Source organism: Lepidochelys kempii, chromosome 4 (genome assembly GCF_965140285.1).
Source record: "Lepidochelys kempii isolate rLepKem1 chromosome 4, rLepKem1.hap1, whole genome shotgun sequence".
Classification (NCBI taxonomy): Eukaryota; Metazoa; Chordata; order Testudines; family Cheloniidae; genus Lepidochelys; species Lepidochelys kempii.
Genome location: NC_136383.1, coordinates 1,954,638 through 1,981,825, shown reverse-complemented (window position 1 = coordinate 1,981,825; position 27,188 = coordinate 1,954,638). Strand labels below are relative to the sequence as shown.

The window sequence follows — 27,188 nt, the reverse complement described above, 5'->3', positions numbered from 1 at the left end:
TAACGAACCACTCAAGCTGTTGTTCAGCCTCTCGGCACTGGGTGCCGGCAACACTTCCAAGTTCTTTTGCTCTGCATTCAGTGTGCAATTACATATTTTGTGTGGCTCCTTTGAAAGGGATGGGCAATTACCTTACACATCCAGCAACATCTAAAATTGTTCATGCTGGAGGGAAGAGCAGGCACTCTGTCAGCTGCAGAATTGCCACCTCAAGCATTCAAAAATCATGACTCAGACCCAAATGAAATTTGTCTGAAAAATAACAAAATAACAACAGTGGGGATGTTTTGATTTGTTTTCAGCATCCTGTTCTGACTGGCTCACAGTGTCAGCCAACCACAAGGGCTAGAAACGAACTTGTTTTACAGAGGAGAGTCTCCCATAATCACAGGGCTCCAGGAGCTGGGGCTTTAAGGAAAGCACCAAACGTTGTGCGACTAATGATAATATCAGGGGGGTTGCAACATTTCTGAGGTAAGAACTGAGGCACAGCTGGCATCTGCGCCCAGCAGGGAGTGGTCCTGGGCCAGGCGGGAAGGGGTGTGACTTGGGCGCTTCATTTTGCTGGTCTAGGGAGGCTGAGTAACATGTTGTCCCTGGCCCTGTAAGGATTCCCCGCTGCGATACTGGCCCTTTAAGCAGCCACCTCCCTTCCCCGACAGGCCCCTCGCGCAGGGCTTTACAGCCGCCCCAGTCACAAGACGGGGGGGGCTGAGCTCCTGCGTTGGCGGCTGCGCAGTTCTTACCGGAAGTGTTGTCTCGCCGCATACGCACTTCCGGGGGTGGGGTCGGGCCTGCTCTGCGCCGGCGGGCGGCTGTGCGCAGAGGGGAGCGGCGGCGGCGGCGGCGGCACTATGGCCGGGATCAAAGGTGCCGGGGGCAGGAGCGGTTGTTGGCGCTCGGCGTTGGGAGGGATCCGGGAGCGGAGGCGGATGGTGCCCCGAGACCCAAGGTCCCAGCTACACCCCGTGCCCCGAGGTAGAGGGGGAGCCGCCGGGGCAGCGCCTTCGCTCCCCGGTGCGGGGCCGGTCTCCCGCAGCCTCGGGTCGGGCCCTCCACCCTGGCGGGGAGCAGTGGCTGGGCCGCGGGTGCGCGGAACCGGCTGTCAGAGCTGCCTTGCGCCCCCAGCGCCGTGAGCAGCCGCGAGAGACCGGGCGCCGCGCTGAGCGGCTCTCGGGGTGAGCGCTCTCTGCGGGGGAGACTCGGTCCGGAGGCCCGAGTGGTCTCTTCCTCCGTGTGGCTGATCCAGGCCAACCCAGTGCCCACCGCCGGGGGCTAGCAAACACACCCGTACCTTGTCCCCCCTTGGGTTTGACTGCAAGGTAGCTGTTTCCACGTGAAAACAAAGCCTTAGGCCTGCAGCACTTGATTGGTTTACCCTTGGCTCTCGTTCGTGGGGGCGCCTTTGCAGACAGGAGGGTGGAAGGTCAAATTTTAAACACCCACAGCCAGTAAATTCTGCAAGAAATATTACTTCTGCTTTCCCTCGCTCTTCCAGTGAAAGCCATCTTCTGGCTGCGGGCAAGCTGACTCCTCAAATCCTAGATTTACTCTAATCTTCATTTGTATTGTATCTATACAACTAGAATCTCCAGTAACATTTTTCATAAAACAAATCCTAACTTTAAATGGACTGAAATCTCTTGGGGAATACCTTTATGAATCTGTGAAGTTAAATATTTCTGATCTTAGGATGTTATTTAAAGACAGATTTACAATGAAGCCAGCTGGCTGGTTAAGAATTGGTAAGACTTCAGTTTCTTGAAAATCTGTCATTTGCCTCAAAATGTTTTCAGATAAAAATGAACACATGGAACCAAAAGCACAATAACTTAATGGGAAACAGGTTTAACGTGAAATTTAACATATTTCTATATTAATAATTCCTTTGATTGTTTAAAATTTGAAATAAGCTAGAAGTAGCCTCAGGTACTAGCTCTGCTTCTGAGATCTCACTGATTTTTGCTGTATAATTTTATGTGGGTCATTTTAAGAGAAAATACGTAGAAGAAACCGACTGAGTGTACGGGGTAAACAGTACAATGTACTATGGGCAAAATGCTGTCAAATTAATGAAGGGCCTGATTCAGAGTCCTTTGAGGTCAGAGTTTTTGTTAGCTCCAGTGGGCTTTGGAATCCATAAACAAATCGAATAATCCATTTTAAAAAATATGAAAGGAAAATACTTTACAATTACTTTACAATTCCAAAAACTCTGTTCACTTCAATTTTATTGTCTGAATCTATACTGCGAAATGGGTATGTATATACCACATAGCTTCAGGAGAAACCTCTATTCATTCTCATTGCTAGCTTAATCATACTGCCAAAGTTAAATCACATTTTCCTCAGAATAGGATTAATAAATGAAGTAACCCCATGAAGTTACCTGAAGGGACTCAACCTCTCTTGTGGTTCAGAAAGTCCCAAGGTGGATATGACAGTCCCACTTGCATCATCTTTGTTCTTTAAGTATTAACAGGTGAAAATATGTAGCAAACAAAGAGGTGAAAGCCTCATTTTAAATTACATTCAAAACTTCATCTAAAATAGACTTTCTTTTAAAGCTTAATATAAATGTTCCTGTAACCAAAGTTACATTTTTGTGTAGTGTTAAATACAAATGTACAGAACCTTTTACTGTAATACCAATAAACATCTCCTTAAATTAAATATGAAACAAATGAGAAATAAAATGTTTGCTTATAATGCTCTAATGGCTTGGAATCAGTGAAAAGAATCTGGGAACTTGAGTTTCAGTAGATTTGAATGAATCCTACTTAATACACAAATGGTAGCACTTTAAAAGATTTAATGCTGAAAAGCATAGTAGCTGTAAAATTTAATTTGGCTGTATATCAAGTTAACATTTTAATTGGTAAATAACTGAGCAGTTTTAAGAGGACATTGTTTGATAGGATGTAAAATGAGGATTTAAAACAATTACACTTTCACATCAGTCAATGGGAATAGCTTCTATTTTCTGATTTAAAAAAAAAAAAGATTTCTAGTGGATGCAATTACCATACTTTATTTTTATATAAACGTGGACATCTCAGAGCATGAAATAAAATTATGAGGTATATGTTGCATGTGACTTGACACTAATTTAGTCAAATATAACTTCAGAATAACTTTTAAAAAAAAATCACATAAGAGAAGGTTTCAGAACATAGCCTTGTGAACAATTATCAATCTCTGACCTATGATACTAAACAATGAATAAGTATAAGGCAGTGAGTTTATACAAAGGAGGCTGGGCTTCTTTGCTAAAATCTTATTGTGCTAAGTGAATACAAGTAATTTAGAAATATGTCCAGTTGTGTATTTTGCAAGCTTGATTATGGGATATTCCATTCAATAAGCATGATTTGTGGCTCATTTCAAAGTTCAGCCCATTTGCATTATTAGTGTGACACATTTGTTTTTCACAATTCAAGTAGTTGAATAGATTTTCTTCAAACATGCAAAAAAATTAATCTTCTGTCGAGCCCCAAGGAGTTTTTGAGCAAGTGAAAAACAGGATTATTATTGAATCTGTTTTGCAACCTTAATTACAGCGTATTCTGTCAAACAAATGCTGGGGAGGAATGAGATCAGCTCACCCCAATCTACTGCAATAGCATCCATTGATCTGTTTTAAATGTTTATAAAAGTAAAATTGACTTGGATATTATAGGATACTCTGTAAGCTCAAAAGCTTGTTTTTCTCCCCAACAAAAGTTGGTCCAATAAAAGATATTTCCTCCTCCACCTTGACTTTGAAAGTCTGGTAATGCAGCAGGAGGAGGCTGTTATCGCAATGACACCCTTGACTTGTGTAGATATTGTTCAGCTTTGCCAACAGCCAAAAAAATTGTTAATGCTTTCAGATTGTGTAGTAGTGTTCCATGTGGTCCAGCAAACTGACCATCCTGTTCTTGATTTGTTTTCCTTACAGCTTTGATTAGTTTGTCCTTTGGAGGAGCAATTGGACTAATGTTTCTAATGCTTGGATGTGCTCTTCCACAGTACAATAGGTAATGTATACAGTTTGACTTCTTGCCCTTTCACTACTGAATAGTCTGTCCTCCAGATCCAGTGTACTGAAAATCCTTTTGCTGCACACTCGCCTGTTCCTATAGGCAATTTTTTGATTATGGATTGAAAATGTTGGAAAAAACAAAGATCACCTGTGAACTAGTTTGCAGCTATCTGGTCAGAAGAGGGAAATCAACTAATATTAATAGGATAGTCTTAAATACAAACCATTAAGGAAAGCATCAGAAAAATATTTCTCAAATACTCCTTTTATCCTATAACCTCTGTGTACTTGCGATTGACAAGGGTTTCAGCATGTATTGAAATGGGAAATAGAAATGTATTGCCAGTGTGATGGCCACTTTGTCCAACAAGCTCTGTTGGATAGTTGATACATTCAGTGTTGTAGCTGAGTTGGTCCCAGAATATTCGAGAGATAAGGAGGGAAAGGTAATATCTTTTATTGGACCAACTTCTTGGTCTCTCTCGCCAACAACAGTTGGTCCAATAAAAGATATTACCTCACCTACCTTGTCTCTCTCGATTCACTGATAGACAAGCTTGTAGACCATCTAGCCCAAGGGAAGGCCCTTCTCGTTTCTTCTGTATACCAGGTCTGTTTGATAAATTGTCCTGCTCTTTCAACTTATGGTAGAATGAAAAAAATATACTAAACACCTCTTGCTAGGTAGGATGACATCTTGCACTGTTGTTGTGGGATAAGTTGTCCTCATGGGTCTGTGTTTTGGTCTGTAGCGTCCTTTTCCCTGCTTTCTGTGTGATAAATGTCAGGTGTAGTGCTAAATATACTTTGTATGACCCCTTCTTACTGAGTGAACGCTAAACTTAAAATATCTGCCAAAGTATTAATTTTCCAAGTTCTTAAAAATATTATGGAGGCATTCATTCCATTGCTTTGCTTTTTTTTTATAAATGTCTGTGGAGAACAATTGTCTCCTTCCACAGATAATTTTTTTTATGGGCAGCTTTTAAGTCCTATAAAGCTTGGCTTGGTTGGTAAAATATTCAGAGTGGAGTTGATCATATCTGGTTCTCTTAAATGATGCAATGAGGCTCCCAGAAAAACATGGATGGATATGTCTTTCCCTTCATTGTGTGCTTAAGAAACCATATTGGTTTAAGTGTTAATAAAATAAACCATTATTGCCAAATGGTATGGATGTATGGATGACATAATGGCATTGTTGCACTTGGACATTTAAAATGTTAAAAGATCTTGGCACTTGATTATTTTTAGTAATGATAGCTGGATTTGTCTTTTGTTTGAAATGTTTCAATACAAGTTCATGAAGCGAAGGGAGGAGCAGATTGAGATCTTTCTCTATAACCTTCTGAGAACTCCCTCTCAACCTGTTTTCCTCCACTGTCATTGAGGTCAGCTGAATCAGCCCCAGGCTTGAACATCTGGGGCTATTGCCAGAACATTTTCATCAGTGGGCCTATCTTGGTTATGGAATTCACTTCCCACATAAATGAACTGGAGCCAATATGTCTGTCAGTTCATGTTGGAATGCCCCATTCTTAGTTTTGCCTGAATCGGAAATCGATTAAAAGAGGGTTATAACTTTGCAGTGGGGCAAGTGACTAGTTCTTAATATGCTTTGTACAGCAATCACTGTGGTAGGGGCTTCTTAAACTTTCCTGTTTCCTGGGTGGTAGGATAAAAGTATCATCTTATATCAGGAAAAGCAACAATAAAGTATTTACTGTGGAGAAATGGGAATATTAACTCTTGTCTCTTTTTTTTCTTTTCCCCAGCCAATACTGGCCACTGTTTGTTCTGTTTTTTTACATCCTTTCTCCTATTCCATACTGCATAGCAAGAAGATTAGTAGATGAAACAGATGCTACAAGTAATGCTTGCAAGGAACTAGCAATATTTCTTACAACAGGCATTGTTGTCTCAGCATTTGGACTACCTATAGTATTTGCCAGAGCACAACTGGTTGGTAATATTTCCATATGGGAACATGTTCTTTGCTAAATGATTCTATGTTGTGTAATACTCTCTCTAAGCTTAAAGTTTTGCTGATACATTTTAATATAACTTAAACTAAGATGTTTAGAGTGTACCTGAGTAGATGAAAATATATATAACACAACAGCAATATAAAAACTTACCCCCAGAAACAAAACTAGAAATGTTCCAAATAATTTGGAGACCCTTTCCAACTATTACACAAATGATAGTTCCTTGGTAGTCAGCTATTTCTCTTTCTTCTTTTTGTTAGGTTCAGTAAACAAAAATATAGGATGTCAGAGAATGATGAAAAAATGAGTGGCCCTCATTCTAATCCATGTATAATTCTCTTCAGTCCCTCAAAACACTCTGTACTGCTTTGTATTCTTTCACTTACACCTTTTAAAAGAATATCTAGTCTGCTTTAATTCCATTGAGAAAATCAGAAAATAAAGTTGTTGTTTAAGTTCTTTCCTAGAGGGATACCTCCCAACTGAAGTGTGGCTTTCAGAAGTGCCTGAGGGAGTCAGGTGCCCAACTTCTATTGACTTTTAATGGATTCTGAACACCTAATTCCTTTATATGGCTTTTGAAAATCCCACTTAGTTACCAAGATAACTTTTTTTTTTTTAGAGGGCTGCATCTATAATTCTCTGTTTAGGCAAGTCTGGTACTCGGGCTAGCAACCAGAGAAGCACAAGGGTAGGTTGAGAACAGACGTGTTTTACTGTGTTATCTAACCCTGCTTGGAGCAGGTCTAGATGACATAGTGGTGAAAAGCAGCTGTGCCTGTATTCTAGCACTTCCTCCATTGCTAGCAGTGTGGGGAGCTGCTCTGGTGCCGGACCAACTGTGAGAGAATTGTTAAAACATGTACCTGGGCTTTGTGGTTTAATTTCAAATCATAATATACAAACTTGTCCTTGCATCAGTGACTTGTTACACTTCAGACCACGTTCAGTAACTTTGCATACTCGTTTTTGTCTCATTTGGTTGCTTCTGCTGTCTGTTTCTCTGTATATGTAACTAAATTTCCCTTATCCACAGATTTTGTGGGGAGCATGTGCACTCGTCCTCACAGGGAATACTGTCATCTTTGCTACTATCCTAGGATTTTTCTTGGTCTTTGGCAGCAATGACGACTTCAGCTGGCAGCAGTGGTGAAAGGAGTTTAGTACAGAACTGTCATAGACATCTTGTCATTCAGTGGCCATCCATACAAATGAGAGAAAGGGCAATAAGGAGAAATAGCATAGCAAACCTTGGGTGTATTTTAGATACTCCTTTTCACCTTGTTTATTGTAAGTGTACTATCTTGACTGACTTGCTGATGGATTTCAAGGTTTCTATTGTTTGGAAAAAGACACTGTGTTCACTTCCTTTTATCTAAATATGTTTAGTATCTCACTTTAAAAATTGTAATTGTTGGTTCCATTCTGTTTTTGTATTTATGCTACATATAAATGCTGGAACAAGAATTTTTAAATGGTTTCATTGAAAGTTTTTTTTTTAAAAAGAGCAACAGTAATATTGAGTTAAAAGATGAAATGTATCTTTTTTTTTCTTTCTCTTAACCATGGTGACTAAAATATGATGTACAAAGGAGACAAAGTAAGCAATTTTACTGCCCAAACGACAGCATTGTCAATAAGCAAATGTGTATGGGGGTGGGGGTATGCATAATGGGTGGAAGTACCAGTTGTAGACTTTTCTGTTCATACCTCACTATGACTGAAGTATTGATGTCACTGGCTTGGGGATGGGGCTTCTGCCAATAAGCAGGTAATTATTTTCTGAGATCTGATTCCTATGTTTTTAACACCCTTAAAGGAGTACTTCCCCCTTTTTGTTCTCAACTCTTGTATGGGTGTGACATGCAAATCTCTTATCTGTAAGTTTATTGATGCTATAAAATGCAAAATTTAAATTGCATTGTTGAGAAAAGAAAACTGACATTTAATTCCATTTTTCAAAAAATCTGTGTTGAAATGTTTCTATTTATAAGTATTGTATGTTTTTGGTCTTATGTCAACTTTTCACATTTTACCAAAGGGAGGTAAAATGTTCATTTATGGAACTACTGATGTGTGTTTTTGTGTTGGTTTTTTTTTTTTGCAGCGTATACAAAATATTTTCCCCGCTTCCCTTTTTAAATTTATTTTATACATAGTATATATTGAGTAAAATGGCTTTTCAAATGTAGACTAACACTTAAATCATAGGTATTTAACTTATGTAAGAAAATTGATTGCTATATGAATATACAGTACCGTCAAAGCACAACTTTTTTGCAAGTCTTTGACTGAAATGATTTCCTAGTGACACTCAGTCTTTCAGTTCACGCATTATCTGTTAACAGTAATGTTATCTGTAATAATTGTAGTTCTTGTTCCATAAGGCTATATCACCTGTAATTTACAATACTTAAGACAAGTTTTCTGCATACCTCTCAGTTGTCTGTTTTTAATTGAAGCAAATCCTATTTATTAGACATTCATTGTGGTAGACAGTGGATTAATGCAGATTAGCCAGGCTTGATTGTATTAGATGCATCAATAAAGCTGACCAAAAATACTTCTTAATCTATTTTTATTCAACTTTTTTTAAAATGAAGATTAGAAAGCTAACTGTGCAGGCATGATAAAAATTGATTACTTAGGTCTTAATGACCAGTGCTTCAGTATAAAAAAGCACAGAGTAAGTGGATCTTGTCTTATCTTGTTTGAAAGGGGATTATTTTATTTACACGGATGTAAACTAACTATAAAACTGACTATTTCAAGTCTGATAGTTATATATGTGATATTGTATGTTCAAGATACTTAGTCTAGTGTGTACAGCTACCTGTCAGTCTACTAAAGCCACACAATGTTGTGGCTTTGAGCAATATTCTCCATAGCTATAAAGGAACTGAAGAATAAAGTCATAGGTGTGCAGAAAGTGAGTCTTTAGCAGATAGCATTTCAGCCACCTGTAAAGACATGTAACAGAAGAATCTGCTGAGTAAGGTGGAAATTTTCAAAAGTGCCTAAGTGAGTTAGAAGCATGTCTCATTGACTTTCAGTGGCACTTGTCCATGCTTTTGAAAATCTTCTAAACCAGTGGCTAAGGATAGTACTTGCCTTCACACAAAAGGTAGCACTTGTGACTTTGACAGCTCCTCCCAGATTCTTGAATTTTTTTGACCTGTCCCAGTCAATTGCCCAAGAAATGAGTTCTGTGTTTCCCATACCCACATTGCTTTCCTAGTTGTCATTGTAATACCCTGTTACTCTTCCACTTGACCACAGAATTTTTTATATTTAATAGCTGTGTATTTTTCTGTATATTTGCATTGACAGCATTGTGTTCTTGACCTTGCACACTAATTAGACATAGTGCTGTCTCTGGTTTCTAGACTAGACACTTGAGAGGTATGATTTTTCCATATAATATGCACTGAAATAGCATTGCCATCCTTCTATAGAGAACTTTTAATGATGAAACAATAAACATTTTAAATATCAGCTTGAGTTCTGGGTATTTAATTAAAATATACTGTTATGTTAATCAAAGAGTATAATCTGATGTGTTTAAAACATGGATTGCTTTCCCCAACTTGTTTTCATAGGGTTGTCCTTGCTGTTGGAAAAATGTGCTTGTTTTCAAAAATTACTTGAGGCAGTTCTGTGAACCAGTACTTCATTAATCTGAGGCTGCTATTGAGGCTTACTGTGGAGGTTTAAGATTATATATTCATCAGTACACAATGATGTCCCAACAAACTCCAAAAAAGCCATAAAAGATCATTTAAAATGTTTAGACACTTTTCCAAGTCTCTCCCCCATTTTCTTGAATTTCATTTGTAAGATGTGTAATATCAGATACTACCTCTCTAACTTAATTGTATATGCTTACATTGCCAATAGATGTCACAATATGGGGACTTCTGAAATTCTTAAATTATATATAACAGTATGCTAAACCATACAGTATTTTATTAGTTGTAACCAGTGGATTCGCCCAAGCTAGCACAATTTAAACTTAAATATTCCACAGTAATATGTTGTCAGTCAAAACTCTGGTATGTTGAGCTTCTGCTACATTTATTGCCTCAGTACACACAAGGTATAAGAATACTCTTTTATAAAGTGGTGTGAAATACGTTTATCAGCAAATTTCTGAAAATTGGGAAGTGCCTGTTTCTAACAAAAGAAATCAATGGAAACTGTTGGATGAGCCCTTTCCTTTTTTCTAGGGGGGGAAAAACTGATAACTTGATGGGGTCAAACCAGTTTCTGAAAAGCAAAAAACATGTATTTCTAACGTGTGAAATCTGAGGAAAATTATAATAGATGGTTTCTAATGGTTGAAACTTTAATTTTCTAACCATCACTCATAAGTGAGGAAACAAGTGAGTCAGAGTCCTGCGGTGGGTGAGGGAAGAACTTATGACCGTAACAACGAAGAGCTGCTTTTCTGGGGTAAATGAGATCTCTTGGGACCAGTACTGGGGGAAGTGTTAATATAGTTTGTTGGACGCAACTGAGTTGAGACTATTAAATTAGCAAATAAGGATTAGGGATACTTTAGGTCTAAACATATCAATGGACATTAATTAGCACAATGGCAAATGGAATTTGACTAGAAAAAGTTCCTCTTGACTAAAATCTAAAATACTTGTTGTGACGTTCCCCTCTGGTGTTATCTGGACTGGTGATCTGCTAGGTCACTCCAATCCTTGACTCTGGGAGCCAGCCTTACCTTGCTCTGCTGTGAGAATCTCCACTCTTGGGCTGTTCATGCACAGCCTCTGGCATGGAAGCTGCTCCCAGCTACTTGCAAGCGAATGACACTAGCCAATATCTCCGGTCTCAGACACAACCCTAGGAACCTCCATCTTGCAATGTCCAGTTATGCCTGCTGGACACCGCAAGTTTGAGTTTGTCAATTGAACAAAGAAATTGATATGTACCAGGCTTGTTATCCCAAAGGAAGCCTCTGACATGTTTCAAACCAAATGCACTGCTTCAGGTAGAATAAACAAACTTATTAACTATGATAGATTTTAAGTGATTATAAGTCAAAGCATAACAAGTCAGATTTGATCAAATGAAATAAAAGCAAAACACATTCTAAGTTGCTCTAACACTTTCAATGTCTTTACAGTCTTAGATGCTTCTCACCACAGGCTGGCTGGTTGCTCTTCAGCCAGGCTCACCCCTTTGATCAGCGCTTCAGTTGCTTGGTGTGGTGTCTGTAGATGTAGGTGGAAGAGAGGAAGAGCATGGCAAATGTCTCTTCCTTTTATCATGTCCTTTCTTCCCTATTGGCTTTGTCCCGTCCCCACCCCTGTCCAGAGTTGCGTGAGCATTGTCTCTCCAAGCAAGGTTGAGCAATTCCCCTGGTGTGGCCCCATGCAGGTGAGTCATTGCAGCACCCATTGCAGCTCCCTTGTTGGACAATGGCTGTTGATGGTTGTTTGATACCCCACCTGGGTGTTGGTTACCTTCCTTGCTGTTGCCTCTGTGGAGCTAATATTTGGCTGATTCCCCTAACTTACAGCATGTTTTAGTGACCACCATACAACACAATTCTTTTCTCATATATGAGTTAACGATACACATCTATGGATAGAGAAATGACTTCCAGCAGATCATGACCTTTCCCCGATACCTTACAAAGCATGCTTTATTTGTAAGATCACAATTATATGAAAATGAGGAATATGGGGGCTACAGTATGCTCCCCCAAGGTATAGAATGTCACACGCATGAACTCTGAACTTATGAGTGGAAAAGGCCAAAAAGTCCTTGTGGATGGATAGTTTAAAGAATAAGGCTGCCTATTGTATTTAAAAAAAAAAAAAAATTAGGTTGCATTTGCAAAAGGATGGATACTACAGACTTGAACTTTATGCAATCACCTGGCCTCAAGAAACCACTGAGATTTAAATGTTTCAGAGTAACAGCCGTGTTAGTCTGTATTCGCAAAAAGAAAAGGAGGACTTGTGGCACCTTAGAGACTAACCAATTTATTAGAGCATAAGCTTTCGTGAGCTACAGCTCACTTCTTCAGATGCATATCGTGGAAACTGCAGCAGTTTCCACGATATGCATCTGAAGAAGTGAGCTGTAGCTCACGAAAGCTTATGCTCTAATAAATTGGTTAGTCTCTAAGGTGCCACAAGTCCTCCTTTTCTTTTTGAGATTTAAATGTTTATACAAAAATAGTGGTACAATGGGTTTACATACCAGAGACTGGAAAGAAAGTGAAGTGTTAACAATGTCAACATAAAATGATGCTTCTGAGTCTGTTGCCTATTACAAATTACTCCTTCAATGAGTAGAGTGTTACCATAACTGGAAAAAGTATAGGAAAAATGTTTAGCATGTAGTGTTCCCTCAAATTTGTCTACTGTGTGCAACAAATGATCAAGTCTAAAACCTCTAAATGTAATCTCTCCCACATTGTTCATTTATTTATAAAATTAAGTCAGTGGCAACGTTAATCTACCAATTTACTATGGAAGTGTTACATGTACTTGTTCTATTATTTTAGTTTTCGTGGATCTTGTTCCTGGGCACTGTTGCTAAGCTGTAAGTTAAACAAGGAAAGGCTGTTTGTGCCAAAGATGCTGTTAAAATCAAATCCTGTAACAATAGCAAGCTGTACTTCATGGTCATTGTATAGTTTGGCTATTCTCAGCACAGGAGTGAAGTTCTGGAACAGCCTTCCAAGAGGAGCAGTGGGAGCAAAAACTTAACAAGCTCAATCTTGAAACAAGTTTTTATGCAGGGGATGTGTCATAAAGGGAAGGCTAACCACCTTTAAATCCCTCCTGGCCAGAGGAAAAAACCCTTTCACCTGTAAAGGATTAAGAAGCTAAAGATAACCTCGTTGGCACCTGACCAAAATGACCAATGAGGAGACAAGATACTTTCAAAGCTGGGAGCGGGGGGGCCAAAGGGGTCTGTCTGTCTGTTTCTTTTGCTGGGACAAGAGCAGGAATGCAGATCAGAACTCCTGTAAAGGGTTAATAAGCAATCTAATTAGATATGTGTTAGATTCTGTTTTGTTTAAATGGCTGATAAAATAAGTTGTGCTGAATGGAATGGATATTCCTGTTTTTGTGTCTTTTTGTAACTTAAGGTTTTGCCTAGAGGGATTCTCTATGTTTTGAATCGAATTACCTGTAAGGTATTCACCATCCTGATTTTACAAAGGTGATTCTTTTACTTTTTCTTCAATTAAAATTCTTCTTTTAAGAACCTGATTGCTTTTTCCTTGTTCTTAAGATCTAAGGGTTTGGGTCTGTGTTCACCTATGCAAATTGGTGAGGATTTTTATCAAGCCTTCCCCAGGAAAGGGGGTGTAGGGCTCGGAGGGATTTTGGGGGGAAAGACATTTCCAAGCAGGCTCTTTCCCAGTTATATTTTGTTAGACGCTTGGTGGTGGCAGCAATAAAGTCCAGGGACAAAAGGAAAAATAGTTTGTACCTTGGGGAAGTTTTAACCTAAGCTGGTAAAAATAAGCTCAGGGGCTTTTTCATGCAGGTCCCCACATCTGTACCCTAGAGTTCAGAGTGGGGAAGGAACCTTGACAGGATGGTTTGATGTTGCCTATGATAGCAATGTGCCCCTTTTGTGTGACTGTTAGCAAATCTCTCCAAAGGCCAGAGATGGGACATGAGAGGGGGAGAGCTCTGAGGTACCACAGAATTTTTTCCCAGGTGTCTGGCTGGTGGGTCTAACAGACTGCCATATTTGGGGTTGGGAAGGAATTTTCTTCCAGGTCAGGTCGGCAGAAACCCTGTTTTGTTTTGCCTTCCTCTGTAGTATGCAGCATGGGTCACTTGTTTGAACTATAGTAAATGGTGGATTCTCTGTAACTTGAAGTTTTAAATCAAGATTTGCGGACTTTAATAATTCATCCAGAGATTATTGGCCTATTACAGGAATGGGTGGGTGAGGTTCTGTGGCCTGTGATATACAGATCAGACTAAAAAAATCATAATAGTCCCTTTAGGCCTTAAAGCTTGAGTCTAAGATGTATGAACCCAAACTGAAGCTGGAATAAGAGCTGCCTCAAGATAATCCCAAATGTGTAAAATACTGCAGAAGTTTGCTGAGGAAATGTATGGCACAAACGTTTTGCTAAGTTTTGAGAGAACTATGGCCACAAAAGTAGCTAGTCTTAACTAAAAAGTGATGCAGTGCAAACATTGAAATCAAATGCATTTTAAGATTTTTAAAATATTCTCTCCAAGTTACAGATTTTTCAGTCCGAAGGGGCCACTGCAAGCAGAGAACAGATGGGAAAGGCTTTCGTTCGGCCCTAAGTTGCATCCTATGAAGTGAGCTGTAGCTCTCGAAAGCTTATGCTCAAAGAAATTGGTTAGTCTCTACGGTGCCACAAGTACTCCTTTTCTTTTTTCGTTCTGCCCTAAGTACCTTGTCTGAAACAGCGTGGTTAAGGGCCCGCTATCCCAGGTAACAAACTGGGAAAGTACTGTGTTGCTAAGCCCCGATCCGCTTGGAATAAGTTAGTGACAAACGGGATGGTTCAGATTGTGTTTTCTATTTTCACTTCTACAAGTCAAATGCCTGTAGCGCTCCCTTGAAGTAAGTCTTATTCCAGGGGCTCAGAGCGGGCCTGAAGGAGTCCTGCACCGCCTGCGCTAAACGCCGGCCTGGCCTGGCCGGAGAAGGCGGAGAGCCCCCTCCCGTTACACGAGCTCTCTGCGGCAGGGGCCCGAGGGCGAGCGGCCGCAGCCACTTCCCACCAAGCCACGCGTCACGGTGCCCGAGGGCCAGCGGGCGCTGCGGGCTGGGCGGGGACCGGGACTGCTGAGCGCTGCGCCGCCGCGCCCCGGTTTCTGCAGGCGGCTGGGCGCGCTTTCCCCAGCAGCGCTCCCGGGCCTGGCTATCGGCGCTGGCCCCGCCCGCGGACCGACCCCGTACAGCGCCCGGCCGACGGCGACGCGCGCCCCGGCCCCCGGCGGGCACGCGTCCGCTTCCGGGGGAAAGGTGACGAGCCGCGCCCCCTCTCTCCCCGTTCCCAAGATGGCGGCCGCGGGCGGCGCGGGGACGGCGGCCGCGCTGTGGAGCGAGGTGAATCGCAGCGGCCAGAACGGAGACTTCGGCCGCGCGCTCAAGTCCGTCAACAAGTGTGAGTCCCGCGCGCGCGCGCGCAGCACCCCCTCCTCCTCCTCCTCCCCCCCCGCAGCGCGCGGTGCGGAGGGGCCGGTCCGCGCGTCCCCGCCAGCCTGGGTGGGCCGGTCCGAGCCGCGCCCGGGCCGGAGCGTGGGGGTTCCGGGCCGCGGCGAGACGCCCAGCGCCGGGCTGGTACCGGTTTCGGGGTGCCGGCCCAGCTGCCACGCCTGGCCGTTCCGGGCCCGGGACCTGCCCCTTCTCCCCGGGCCCTGGGAGATCCCTGGCGCTTGGGGGCGGGCAGCGCTGCCGGGCCCCGGCACTGTCCCCTCGCCGGGCCCGGTGCAGCGCTCTCTGCAGCCCGCTGTGCAGGCCGGTGCCATATGCCGACGTGTCACAAGCACGCTGGGCTCGGGCTGTCCCGGGGCAGCGCCTTGATGGGCTGGAGCAGCGGATCGCAACTTTTCCAGGCTGTGCCCCTTTCAGCAGGCCCACGGGTCTTATGAACCCCCAAGTTTCACCTCACTTATAAACTCTTTGCAGATGATACAAAACTATTCTTCCCAGGCAGACTGCGAAGAGCTACAAAAGGATCTCTTATACAAAACTGGGTGACTGGGCAACAAAATGGCAGATGAAATTTAATGTTGATAAATGCAAAGTAATGCATGTTGGAAAACATAATCCTAACTATACATATACAATGATGGGGTCCAGATTAGCTGTTACCACTCAAGAAAGAGATCTTGGAGTCACTGTGGATAGTTCTCTGAAATCACCCGCTCAATGTACAGTGGCAGTCAAAAAAGTGAACAGAATGTTGGGAATTGTCAAGAAAGGGATAGATAGTAAGACACAGGCAATATGATATTGTCTGTATAAATCCATGGTACGCCCTCACTGTGAATACTGCGTGCAGATGTGGTCGCCCCATCTCAAAAAAGATATATTGGAGTTGGAAAAGATTCAGAAAAGGGCAACCAAAATGATTAGGGGTATGGAACGACTTCCGTATGAGGAGAGATTGATAAAACTGGGACTTTTCAGCTTGGAAAAGAGGCGACTAAGGGGGGATATCATAGAGGTCTATAAAATCATGAGTGGTATAGAGAAAGTAAATAAGGAAGTGTCATTTACTCCTTCTCATAATACAAGAACAAGGAACCACCAAATGAAATTAATAGGTAGCAGGTTTAAAACAAACACAAGGAAGTATCTTTTCACACAATGCACTGTCAACCTCTGGAACGTCTTGCCAGAGCGTGTTGTGAAAGCCAGTACTGTAATAGGGTTCAAAAGGGAGTTAGATAGTTTCATAGTTTGCGGATGATACTAAACTGGGAGGAGTGGTAGATACGCTGGAGGGGAGGGATAGGACACAGAAGGACCTAGACCAATTGGAAGATTGGGCCAAAAGGAATCTGATGAGGTTCAATAAGGATAAGTGCAGGGTCCTGCACTTAGGACGGAAGAACCCAATGCACAGCTACAGACTAGGGACCGAATGGCTAGGCAGCAGTTCTGCAGAAAAGGACCTAGGGGTGACAGTGGACGAGAAGCTGGATATGAGTCAGCAATGTGCCCTTGTTGCCAAGAAGGCCAATGGCATTTTGGGATGTATAAGTAGGGGCATAGCGAGCAGATCGAGGGACGTGATCGTTCCCCTCTATTCGACATTGGTGAGGCCTCATCTGGAGTACTGTGTCCAGTTTTGGGCCCCACACTTCAAGAAGGATGTGGATAAATTGGAGAGAGTCCAGCGAAGGGCAACAAAAATGATTAGGGGACTGGAACACATGAGTTATGAGGAGAGGCTGAGGGAGCTGGGATTGTTTAGCCTGCAGAAGAGAAGAATGAGGGGGGATTTGATAGCTGCTTTCAACTACCTGAAAGGGGGTTCCAAAGAGGATGGCTCTAGACTGTTCTCAATGGTAGCGGATGACAGAACGAGGAGTAATGGTCTCAAGTTGCAGTGGGGGAGGTTTAGATTGGATATTAGGAAAAACTTTTTCACTAAGAGGGTGGTGAAACACTGGAATGCGTTACCTAGGGAGGTGGTAGAATCTCCTTCCTTAGAGGTTTTTAAGGTCAGGCTTGACAAAGCCCTGGCTGGGATGATTTAACTGGGAATTGGTCCTGCTTTGAGCAGGGGGTTGGACTAGATGACCTTCTGGGGTCCCTTCCAACCCTGATATTCTATGATTCTATGATTCTATGGAAGATAGGTCCATCAATGGCTATTAGCCAGGATGGACAGGAATGGTGTCCCTAGCCTCTGTTCGCCAGAAGCTGGGATTGGGTGACAGGGCATGGATCACTTGATGATAACCTGTTCTGTTCATTCCCTTTTGGGCACCTGCCATTGGCCACTGTCAGAGGACATGATACTGGGCTTGATGGACCTTTGGTCTGACCCAGTATGGCCGTTCTTATGTTCAGTGGTTTTCAAACTTTTTGAGCTGGACCCCCCACCCCCCTTTGAGTTACAATTTTCAATTGTGTACCCCTAGCCCCCCCCTCCCCAGCCCAGACAAAAAGAGGTGAGTCGGGGGTGGAGGTGGTGCTCCCTCTCTGAGCTCCACCGGGCTGAAGCCCAAGCTGCCTGGCGTCACCGCACGTTCACCCAAATGTTCCTCCAGGCCCCCCACAGTTTGAAAACCATCTCAAGGGACTTTCATTACATCACATCTTAAAGTATTGAGAACGTCTCCATCTATGGATATTTGTGTTCTCAGCTCCCAGGATCCTGATTCTGCAGTTGGGTCTGTGTGGGCAGCGGCTTATCAACCTCAGTTAGGCATTTCATGTTCTCAGAAGCCTGCCTGCATGGATCTGATTTCAGGATCAGGGCGCCAGTATGTCCTGTGAGGGTAATGCTGGTGGTCAGGCAGCTGGTTTTCTGTGATCACTGCTTTTCATGCTGGCTGGTTTTGTTTTATTCTTTCCTAGTGCTCCCCTCATCTTTTCATTTAGCCACTTCTTTTTGTAACATTACACTTAGCCCTGGTCTACACTGGGGGGTGGGGTGATCGATCTAAGTTACGCAACTTCAGCTATGTGAATAACGTAGCTGAAGTCGACATACTTAGATCGACTTACTGTGGTTTTTCCACCGTGGTGAGTCAACTGCGGCCGCTCCCCCGTCGACTTTGCCGGCGCCTCTTGCAGCGCTGGAGTACAGGAGTCAAGGGGAGAGCGCTCAGGGCTCTATTTATCGCGTCTAGACTAGACGCGATAAATTGATCCCCGCTGGATCGATTGCTGCCCCCTGATCCGGTGGGTAGTGAAGACATACCCTTAGATTGTAAGGTCTTCCAGGGAGGGATTGTCTCTATTGCGTTTCTACAGTACACAGTGGGGCCCTGGTTTATAGGCTCTACAGTAATACAAATAATAAAGAAAAGCATCTACAGTACAGTAGCAAGATGCAGACTATATTTTATTGAGTAGTAATATTATGTGAACAGTTCCATTGCTAAAGTATGATGTGGCTTCATAAATCCATTGGTTTGCAATCGGGCTACCCTTGGTAAGAGAGAGGAAAAGGGAGAATACTGATGGAAGGGTGCATATTTAGGCCCTAGTCCTGCATCAGGGGCTGTCGTTAGATAGTGTTTGGGATTCAGTTTGGTTATGTTTAACTCGGCGGCCTAGATACAGTTTCTGAAGAGATATTTTCTAGGGGTTAAGTTCACCTTGCTCTGTCTCCATAGATGTATTAGAATTCTGAGTTTTGTCAGTTTTGTAGAGGCACCCGTAAGCTTTGTGAAATCAGAGTTTGGGAGCGTTGGGTGGCACCCAGGGAGCTTCAGCCCTGCGAGATTTCGGTGTGGAGGAAGGAGCCTTGGTTTGTGTATGCAGCTTTGGAAGCAGCTGACCTATGGCTAACTGGAGTTTGGACAATCAGGGTTGAAAGGTGTTGTCATATGACTGCTAGTCTGGTATCTAAAGCGGTGTAGTCTGAGGGTGGTATAGGGAAAGAGCAGGTACTTTTCTCTTTGACATGTTTTTGGGGGAAGGAGTGGATCTGTTTTTTTTTCCATAGTCGAACTGTCAACAATTAATGTCGTGTGGCAAAAATACAAACCGTGTTCCAAATTTTTCCCTATCATCTTTCCCTGGTAGCAAGCCTCTGGGTCCTGAAATTAATCCTCTTGTTGACCTGGACTTGCTTTGCTTTTTCTCAGTGTGCTTGCCCTTTTGTTCCTGAGTAGGGATTGCAGAATTGATGATGCCCAGTTCTTGAGAACCTGCTAGTCAGGCTTTGACCTCTGATCTGCAAAGTGACGTGCGAGTGCAGTAACCCTGGTGCTATCTAGCCCTCCCGTCACTTTCACACTTAGCTGACATCAAGGCTTGGTCTACCCTAAAAAAAAATTCTACCAGTATAATTGGCGATTAATTGTGTAATTTATTTATTTATTTATACCTGTAATACTGGTATAAACCCTACTGTGGAGGCAGTTTTACCAGTATAAGGTATTTTATACTGGTATAGCTTTTGCTGCCTAAACCAGAATGAGCTATACCAGTATAATCACTTTTATACCACTATACCTGATCCACTCCAGGGGTTATTGGCCACTTCTACGTCACTGGGATTGTTAAAAGCAGTTCAACTTTCTAGTCTAGACAAGGTCTGAGACATTGTCTGGATTTTAATTTGATGAACTCTGATTTTAATGGGAAGTAGGAAAGGAATTAGAGATTGTGATAAGTCTCTTTGCTTCCCCAAGTGTTGCAGATCAACAAGGATGATGTGACTGCCCTTCACTGCAAAGTGGTGTGTCTCATTCAGAATGGAAGCTTCAAGGAAGCCCTCAGTGTAATCCACACCCACACCAAAGTGTTAACCAGGTGAGTGGTACCCCAGAGGCTCCTGCAAATGAGAAAAACACAAGCCCCAGGAAGCTATTAATCTAGGTGGAAGGGTGGTGCTGGTTGGCAATGGCTGTTGCTGATGTTTTCAGTGTTTCACATGCTTAACTTTAGGCTTGGTCTAGACTACACAGTTAGGTCAATGTAAGGCAGCTTATGTCAACCTAACTATGTCAGTATACGCACCACAGCCTTGCTCCCTCCAATGTAAGTGCCCTACTACACTGACAGAACTCCTTCTCCACAAGAGGTGTAGACCTTATGTTGGTGTAGTTACGGTGACGTAGTATCTGTGTAGACACTTATATCTGCTGTTGGCTGTCATCCAGTGCAGCTGTGAAATTGACAAGAAAGCTGGCTCCTGGCTCACCCATTGGGCTGCTACCAGGTCTCTGCTCCAAGCCGGGCTGTCACCTGAGCTCCCCGTTCCTCTCTGGGAATCCTGCTGCCCCCCGGGGTCCCAGTTCCCCAGCGGGAACACGGCAGCTGACCAGACTCCGGGTGCGGATTTACCTGCCGGAGGTGAGAAGCCCCAGGCGACTTGCCCCCCACTCCTGACTGGGAGCATGCAGGCGAGAAGCCTTGCGGGGGCAGCTGGGCTTCCAGTGCGGAGTGGTGTGGAACTGAGAGCCCAGGCCAGTGGAAGTGCTCATGGTGAGGATGCACAGCAGTGACAGAAGGGGGGTAGTGTGGACATCAGCCAGCGTGGTAATTACTGTGGTGGCTGTAAGTCGATCTAACATAGGTCGACTTAAGATTGTAGTGTAGACGTGCCCTTACTCTCATAAGCACTCCTGTGGAAGACAATGGAACTGCTCAGGTGAATAAAGTTCAGAATATGCAAAAGCGTTCCCAAGACTGGGGCCCATTCCCCTCCTTATCTCCGTTTTCCCATCTGTGAAACTGCAGTGATAAATGTTACGTATCTACCTTCCTGCCTCACAGGGCTGTTTGTGGCCTAGTGTCTGTGCAGTGGCTTAAGATGAAAACTGCTATGTAAGAACTCACTATTAGCAAAGCTAATGTATGTACTGTCAGAATCACTTCCCTATGGGAAAGCAAGAAGTATGCATGGAGGGAAAGGATGTAGGACTGATTATTGTTGTAGTACAAGAGTAGACTCTAAAAGTATTTTCTCATATTCCTTATTTATAACCACTAATGTGAATGTAAAAAAAATCAATCTAGACTTTAGCCTTAATTCCTTGCCTCTTTGAACACTCGTAACTTAAATAGCAAAGCAACTTTCATTCAGCCTGTGTAAAAATATGTGTGTGTGTGTGTGTGTGTGTGTGTGTACTTGTGAGGACTGGTAGAACCTCATGGGAAATTACCTGTCAGGTGTAATGGTAGTGGATCGCATGAGACATAGATAGCCTTACAGGTAGTGCTCGGAAGGAATTGGTGGTTGTGGTACATGTAGGTACCAAAGACATAGGAAAAGGTAGAAGAGAGGTCCCGGAGGCCAAATTTAGGCTGCAAGGTAAGAGATTAAAGTCCAGGATCTCCATGGTAGCGTCCTCTGAAATGCCTCCTCAGTAGAGAAATAATTCAATACCCTTGTGCTGACACATGCTGTTCTGTCTCTAGTAACACGGTAGGCTTATAAGAGTAGTTATGGATGCTCAAATAAGGGTTCATGGCTCTCCTAGGAGGCAGATGTTGTAGAATGAGCGCTATGGTGATGCGCCCGCCATCCGTCTCTGCCTTGTTTTCGCAGTGACTCTATCACCTTTGAGAAGGCGTACTGTGAGTACAGGTTGAACAGAATTGAAAATGCCCTGAAGACCATTCAGAGTGCCAGCCAGCAGACAGACAAACTGAAGGAGCTGCATGGACAAGTGGTAATTACTGCTTTGGAAACTCTGTCTTTCATTCATGAGCCCTCTGCTTTGTGAAGGTGGAAAAAGTCAGAGAGAAACTTTTCTCCCCCTCAGGTGTGATTTAATAAATGGTTATGTTCTGGGCGAAAACCCCAGTGAAATCAGTGACAAAACTCCCACTGACTTCAGTGGGGCCTAGGATTTTACCCTCTCTTCTAGTTAGCCGGGGTCTCCCAAACTGTCAGATAGCACCACCCTTTCACTTGTTGGCTCACTAATCTTCCCCCACTTCCATCCATTTCAGCTCCTAATAAATCGCATTCCTCTGTTCCGGAAAGCAGGGTAGTTTGCTGGACGCCACTGAACCAAAATGTGCCTGTGCAGCCATACAGCTGGCCACCTTCCTTCTCCCCAGGGCTAGAATGAAGTGATTTGCTTGATTTCCATCAGCCAGGGAAGTGGGCGGTCCTGAGGCGAGTGCTTTACTTCTCACTCTGTGAGCGCTTGGTTTAGGATCTAGTCCTGCACATGCTTCATGCATATAGCTCTGACATCAGGAGCCGCTGTGTGTGAAGCAACACAAGGATGGACTACCTTGGAGCATCAGGATTGAAAAGAGGAAGAGAAAAGGCTTTTCCTCCTCCTTTTGTTTCCATAGTTGATTAGAATAATCCCAACATGTGGAAGAAACAGTTGTTTGCTGTAAACAGTGCTTGAAAGATGGTCATTTAATTTGCTCCCTAGAAAGCTAAAGCCCGCTGTGAGGAGGCTGGCAGAGACCATAATGGACTCTATTTTCTCAAGTAAATTCTGAATTAGACTTTACAGCACTTGTTCGGGTGTCTCTAGTTGTGGATGCCGATGTGCAGGGCAATGTCTCTCTTTTCAGTTGTACAGGTTGGAGCGCTATGATGACTGCTTAGCTGTGTATCGGGATCTCATCCGGAACTCCCAAGACGACTACGAAGAAGAAAGGAAAACCAACCTTTCTGCAGTGGTTGCAGCACAGAGCACATGGGAGAAAGTGGAGCCAGTGAGTTCGTATGCATGCACGCACATGTGGGAGAGATTGTTCCTCCTTCCACCCTCTCTCTGCTGAACCTTGCCCGTGTTAGAACACTTCTGAAGATGAATTGCATGGCTCATAGATGGTAGAGGCAGGAAGAGGACATTCGAGAACCCAAATCATTAACAGAAAATAGGAGAACTCAGCTAATACACACAGAAAATGACAGGTTTCAGAGTAGCAGCCGTGTTAGTCTGTATTCGCAAAAAGAAAAGGAGGACTTGTGACACCTTAGAGACTAACAAATTTATTAGAGCATAAGCTTTTGTGAGCTACAGCTCACTTCGTCGGATGCATACCGTGGAAAATACAGTGAGGAGATTTATATACACACAGAACATGAAAAAATGGGTGTTTATCATGCACACTGTAAGGAGAGTGATCACTTAAGATGAGCTATTGCCAGCGGGAGAGTGGTGGGGGCGGGGGAGAAAACCTTTTGTAGTGATAATCAAGGTGGGCCATTTCTAGCAGTTAACAAGAATGCCTGAGGAACAGTGGGGGGGGGGGGGGGATAATCAAAGGGAAATAGTTTTACTTTGTGTAATGACCCATCCACTCCCAGTCTCTATTCAAGTCTAAGTTAATTGTATCCAGTTTGCAAATTAATTCCAATTCAGCAGTCTCTCGCTGGAGTCTGTTTTTGAAGTTTTTTTGTTGAAGAATAGCCAGTTTTAGATCAGAAATTGAGTAACCAGAGAGATTGAAGTGTTCTCAGACTGGTTTATGGATGTTATAATTCTTGACGTCTGATTTGTGTCCATTCTTTTACATAGAGACTGTCCAGTTTGACCAGTGTATGTGGCAGAGGGGCATTGCTGGCACATGATGGCATATATCACATTGGTAGATGTGCAGGTGAACAAGCCTCTGATAGTGTGGCTGATGTGATTAGGCCCTATGATGGTGTCCCCTGAATAGATATGTGGACACAGTTGGCAACGGGCTTTGTTGCAAGGATAGGTTCCTGGGTTAGTGGTTCTGTTGTGTGGTTGCTGGTGAGTATTTGCTTTTGTTTCGGGGGCTGTCTGTAGGCAAGGATTGGCCTGTCTCCCAAGATTTGTGAGAGCGATGGGTCGTCCTTCAGGATAGGTTGTAGATCCTTGATGATGTGTTGGAGAGGTTTTAGTTGGGCCACCTGCTGAAGTGAAGAAACAGATTGACAGAACCAGAAGAGTACCCAGAAGTCACCTACTACAGGACAGGCCCAACATAGAAAATAACAGAACGCCACTAGCCATCACCTTCAGCCCCCAACTAAAACCTCTCCAACACATCATCAAGTGAGGGTGATGGTGGTTTCTCCAAACTGGAGGCCTCCTATACAACAGGAGCACATCTAGAGTGACCTCTGGAAGTGTCAGAGGTCACTCTTGTGGTTTATCCATGCAGTCAGTGTCCCTTAATGCGTGAGTGCATGACGTACTTCAGGTTTCTAGTTTGGGAATGTGGACATTTATTGCTAATGAGTCATCTGTCACCTTGCTTACCAGTGTCTCTTTTCTATTGGATACCCCAGCACGTCGTGAAGTATAATGTAATGTAAACTACAGTTAACAAAAGTGCCTTTTGCTATTGGCACATATTACCACATTTGTGCAATCTGGTAATTTACAGTGGGTCTCCAAGACCGTGCAAACCAGCAAGATTCCACTGAATGTGAATGGATGTAAGCCCCTGGTCCTGCAAAGCCTACTTAAATCCAGTAGAACATTGCTAATCTGCACTAGTGACTGGGAAGAGCCATTGCAAGTGTAAAGCTCAATAGTTAGGCACATTAAATAAGTTTTTAAATATTTAAGACTGCAGCTTGTCTTTGAAATTCTCCAGGGCTACAGTTTCTGCCAATTCTCTCTGTGCTTAAACAGCCTGGACAGCTCCCCTGAGGTCTAATCTGATTTTCTCTAATTCCTAAGAACAGAACTGCTCTACAGCTAGGAGTTGGATAGCTCCATTGCAGATTCCCCCTTGGCTTTGTCCTGCAGCGTAAAGGGAAGACCATTCATGTCGTGGCTTTTTAGACAGCACATATCCTCTCAAGATCACCTTCGCATGTGGATTTCATAATGAATCTTCTGTTGTATATTAATCTAAGAAGTTGGCATGTTTGCTAAAAGCTATGATTTGTGTCTGTAGTAATCCTATAAAAGTGGCTTTAAACAAATCTGTTTAGTTTCTAATCCAAAATTAGGCTGTATTTAATTTCTTTCAAGCATTTAACCCAATCCTTTCACTCCATGTCAGGAAGATCTGGGCCTCCAAGAAGCTACCTATGAGCTGTGTTATAATGCTGCATGTGCATTGATTGGTCAAGGCAGGCTGAATGAGGCAATGAAAAACCTACAGAAAGCAGAAGGTAAAAACACAGGGGGGTTATAGATCTCTCTCTCACTCATTCTTTGTAAACACATTTAAAGAGAGAACAAGGATTTGATTCCAGATTGAAAATGGGATTGGACAACCATAGGGTTCTTCTATTACAGTTTCCATAGCTTGTTTGCCAAGACTGGTTGGGACATAGTAGCACTTAACATTCCTTAAATAAATTTTATTATATCAGTAATTTTTAACTCTTGTAGATCAAACTGTTTTCTTATCTACAATTCCCATATAGTCCATAGTATTTCAATCTGTAGATCTCAGCTTGCTTTCCAGCTATGCATAGTTTATTGTTTTGCTGTCATTTTACAGTAGTAAACTGTATATAACATCTCAGTCTTCTCTCCCAATTGGTGTTTAATTCTCAAATGCAATTTGGTATCTGCTTATAATTTTGACAGTGCAATCTCTTCACGTTAGCAGAAGTTTTAAAAGCCCTGTTTAGTTGTTGTTTTATGAGTGTACTGAAGACTGTAGAGTGCCGTAATGTTCTGAGTTGGGGGTTGCCTTATCAAGTGTACTAACTTTGATTTTTCACATTCAGAAAGACCATTTTTATTATTGTTATATTTCAGTCTGTTCAATAAGATGTGTAGGAAGGAGAATAAATGATTAAAGTAGAAGCTGATAGTAGCGAAGAGGAACCAAGTTACAGGCCTTTCAGATTAGGTTTAACATCGACAGCTGCAAAACTGAAAAGCTTGGTCTCCCTTATATCCTCTTATTAAGCTGACTAAATATGTTATAGGTGGAGCTGGCAATGCCATCAATACTTAAAGCTACCCAACACTTGCCATTGTAAGGCCCTGTTTTCAGTTGCTTATAACTTTGCCATACTGTAGTCATTCAGAAGTTTTCCAGGCCAGGTGCTTGCCTTAGGCCTGACATTTTTGGAAAACCTCATCATAAATAGTTCAGCCATTTCCAAGAAGGGGTGTAAGAAACAATACTTTAGTTTGCCCATGTTAAAAACCAAACAGACAATGCTTACAGCAGTTTCGTTGAGAAGTTCTAGCACGCCCAAGTGACACAGCAAGTACTCAGTATTTGGAAAAGGGGTTGCCCTGGTGTCATGGATGTGCCTTTTGTCATCACAAGCTATACGTCTCTGAAAATCTCAATTCTCAAATACTAGAGGTTTGTTAGTTTTACAGCTAAATTTGTTGAAGATTCTGTCTGTGTGCAACCAGATGAGGAAGGGGGCTGAGTTAAGCTTGCACAGGCAACCTTAATTCTGGCCTTTCCTGACTTCGGAGTGCTTGACTTTGCAAACTTAATGTACTTCTAACATAATTTTTTGGTTCAGTATCTAATCTATAATGTTACTGTGGAATCAGGAGTGCTAGTTTTGTACATTCCTATTTAGTAATTTTGCTTTTTTGTGATCTAATTGTGGAACATAATGTGAACCCTTCAGGTTTGTGCTGTCGGATACCAGGGTAATAAATAACATAGTTCAGTCTTGACCTTAGTTACACTTGTGTGGAGCTAGACGAGCTGCAGGTCATTCTTAGTGCATGTTCTTTCTACTGTTAGTTAATCCAGGCGCTGAGACAATAATCTTTAGGAAAACACAGAGCTTCACTGCTTTTATCACACTGCAAAACTGCTTACTGAGCAGTAGGTGAGAGAGAAGAGTAGACTCCAGGAATAAAAGTGGGGATGAAAACCAGAAGGACCTAGTGAGGCAGTATTGCACAAAGGAGAATGACAAAATCTACATCAGTCTTTTAAGTCTGGGTAAGGACATATGAGTAACAAGTAGTTATGGTGGAGAGAGCTCCTTCATGAAAGATCATAAAGTATTTTTAAAGAAAATGAACAGGGGAAGGAGAGAAACAAGTAAAAAAACAGGTTTCAGAATAGCAGCCGTGTTAGTCTGTATTAGCAAAAAGAAAAGGAGTACTTGT

At 42.8% G+C, this 27,188-nt stretch overlaps 2 protein-coding genes across 2 annotated transcripts in view; both read left to right on the top strand.

Moving 5' to 3' along the window:
* Positions 1 to 773: 773 nt before the first annotated feature.
* LEPROTL1 (leptin receptor overlapping transcript like 1) lies at positions 774 to 11,961 on the top strand. Its single transcript, XM_073340190.2, has 4 exons — positions 774 to 870; positions 3,941 to 4,019; positions 5,800 to 5,986; positions 7,049 to 11,961. Exons 1-4 carry the CDS (start codon positions 855 to 857, stop codon positions 7,163 to 7,165), a joined length of 399 nt encoding a protein of 132 aa, XP_073196291.1. The 5' UTR covers positions 774 to 854; the 3' UTR covers positions 7,166 to 11,961.
* Positions 11,962 to 14,986: 3,025 nt separating this feature from the next.
* SRP72 (signal recognition particle 72) overlaps positions 14,987 to 27,188 on the top strand; it is a 50,636-nt gene continuing 38,434 nt past the window's right edge. The window contains exons 1-5 of the mRNA XM_073340189.2: positions 14,987 to 15,151; positions 19,869 to 19,989; positions 21,731 to 21,854; positions 22,723 to 22,866; positions 25,144 to 25,255. Coding sequence (XP_073196290.1) covers positions 15,046 to 15,151; positions 19,869 to 19,989; positions 21,731 to 21,854; positions 22,723 to 22,866; positions 25,144 to 25,255 — 607 coding nt within the window. The 5' untranslated portion in view covers positions 14,987 to 15,045. The remainder of the gene's footprint in view (positions 15,152 to 19,868; positions 19,990 to 21,730; positions 21,855 to 22,722; positions 22,867 to 25,143; positions 25,256 to 27,188) is intronic.

Bases quoted from the DNA above. Each gene is read 5' to 3' on its own strand.
- LEPROTL1 (XM_073340190.2), top strand. The intron at 4,020-5,799 runs GTAATGTATACA...TCTTTTCCCCAG, and splicing joins GCTCTTCCACAGTACAATAG to CCAATACTGGCCACTGTTTG. The intron at 5,987-7,048 runs GTTGGTAATATT...CCTTATCCACAG, and splicing joins TATTTGCCAGAGCACAACTG to ATTTTGTGGGGAGCATGTGC.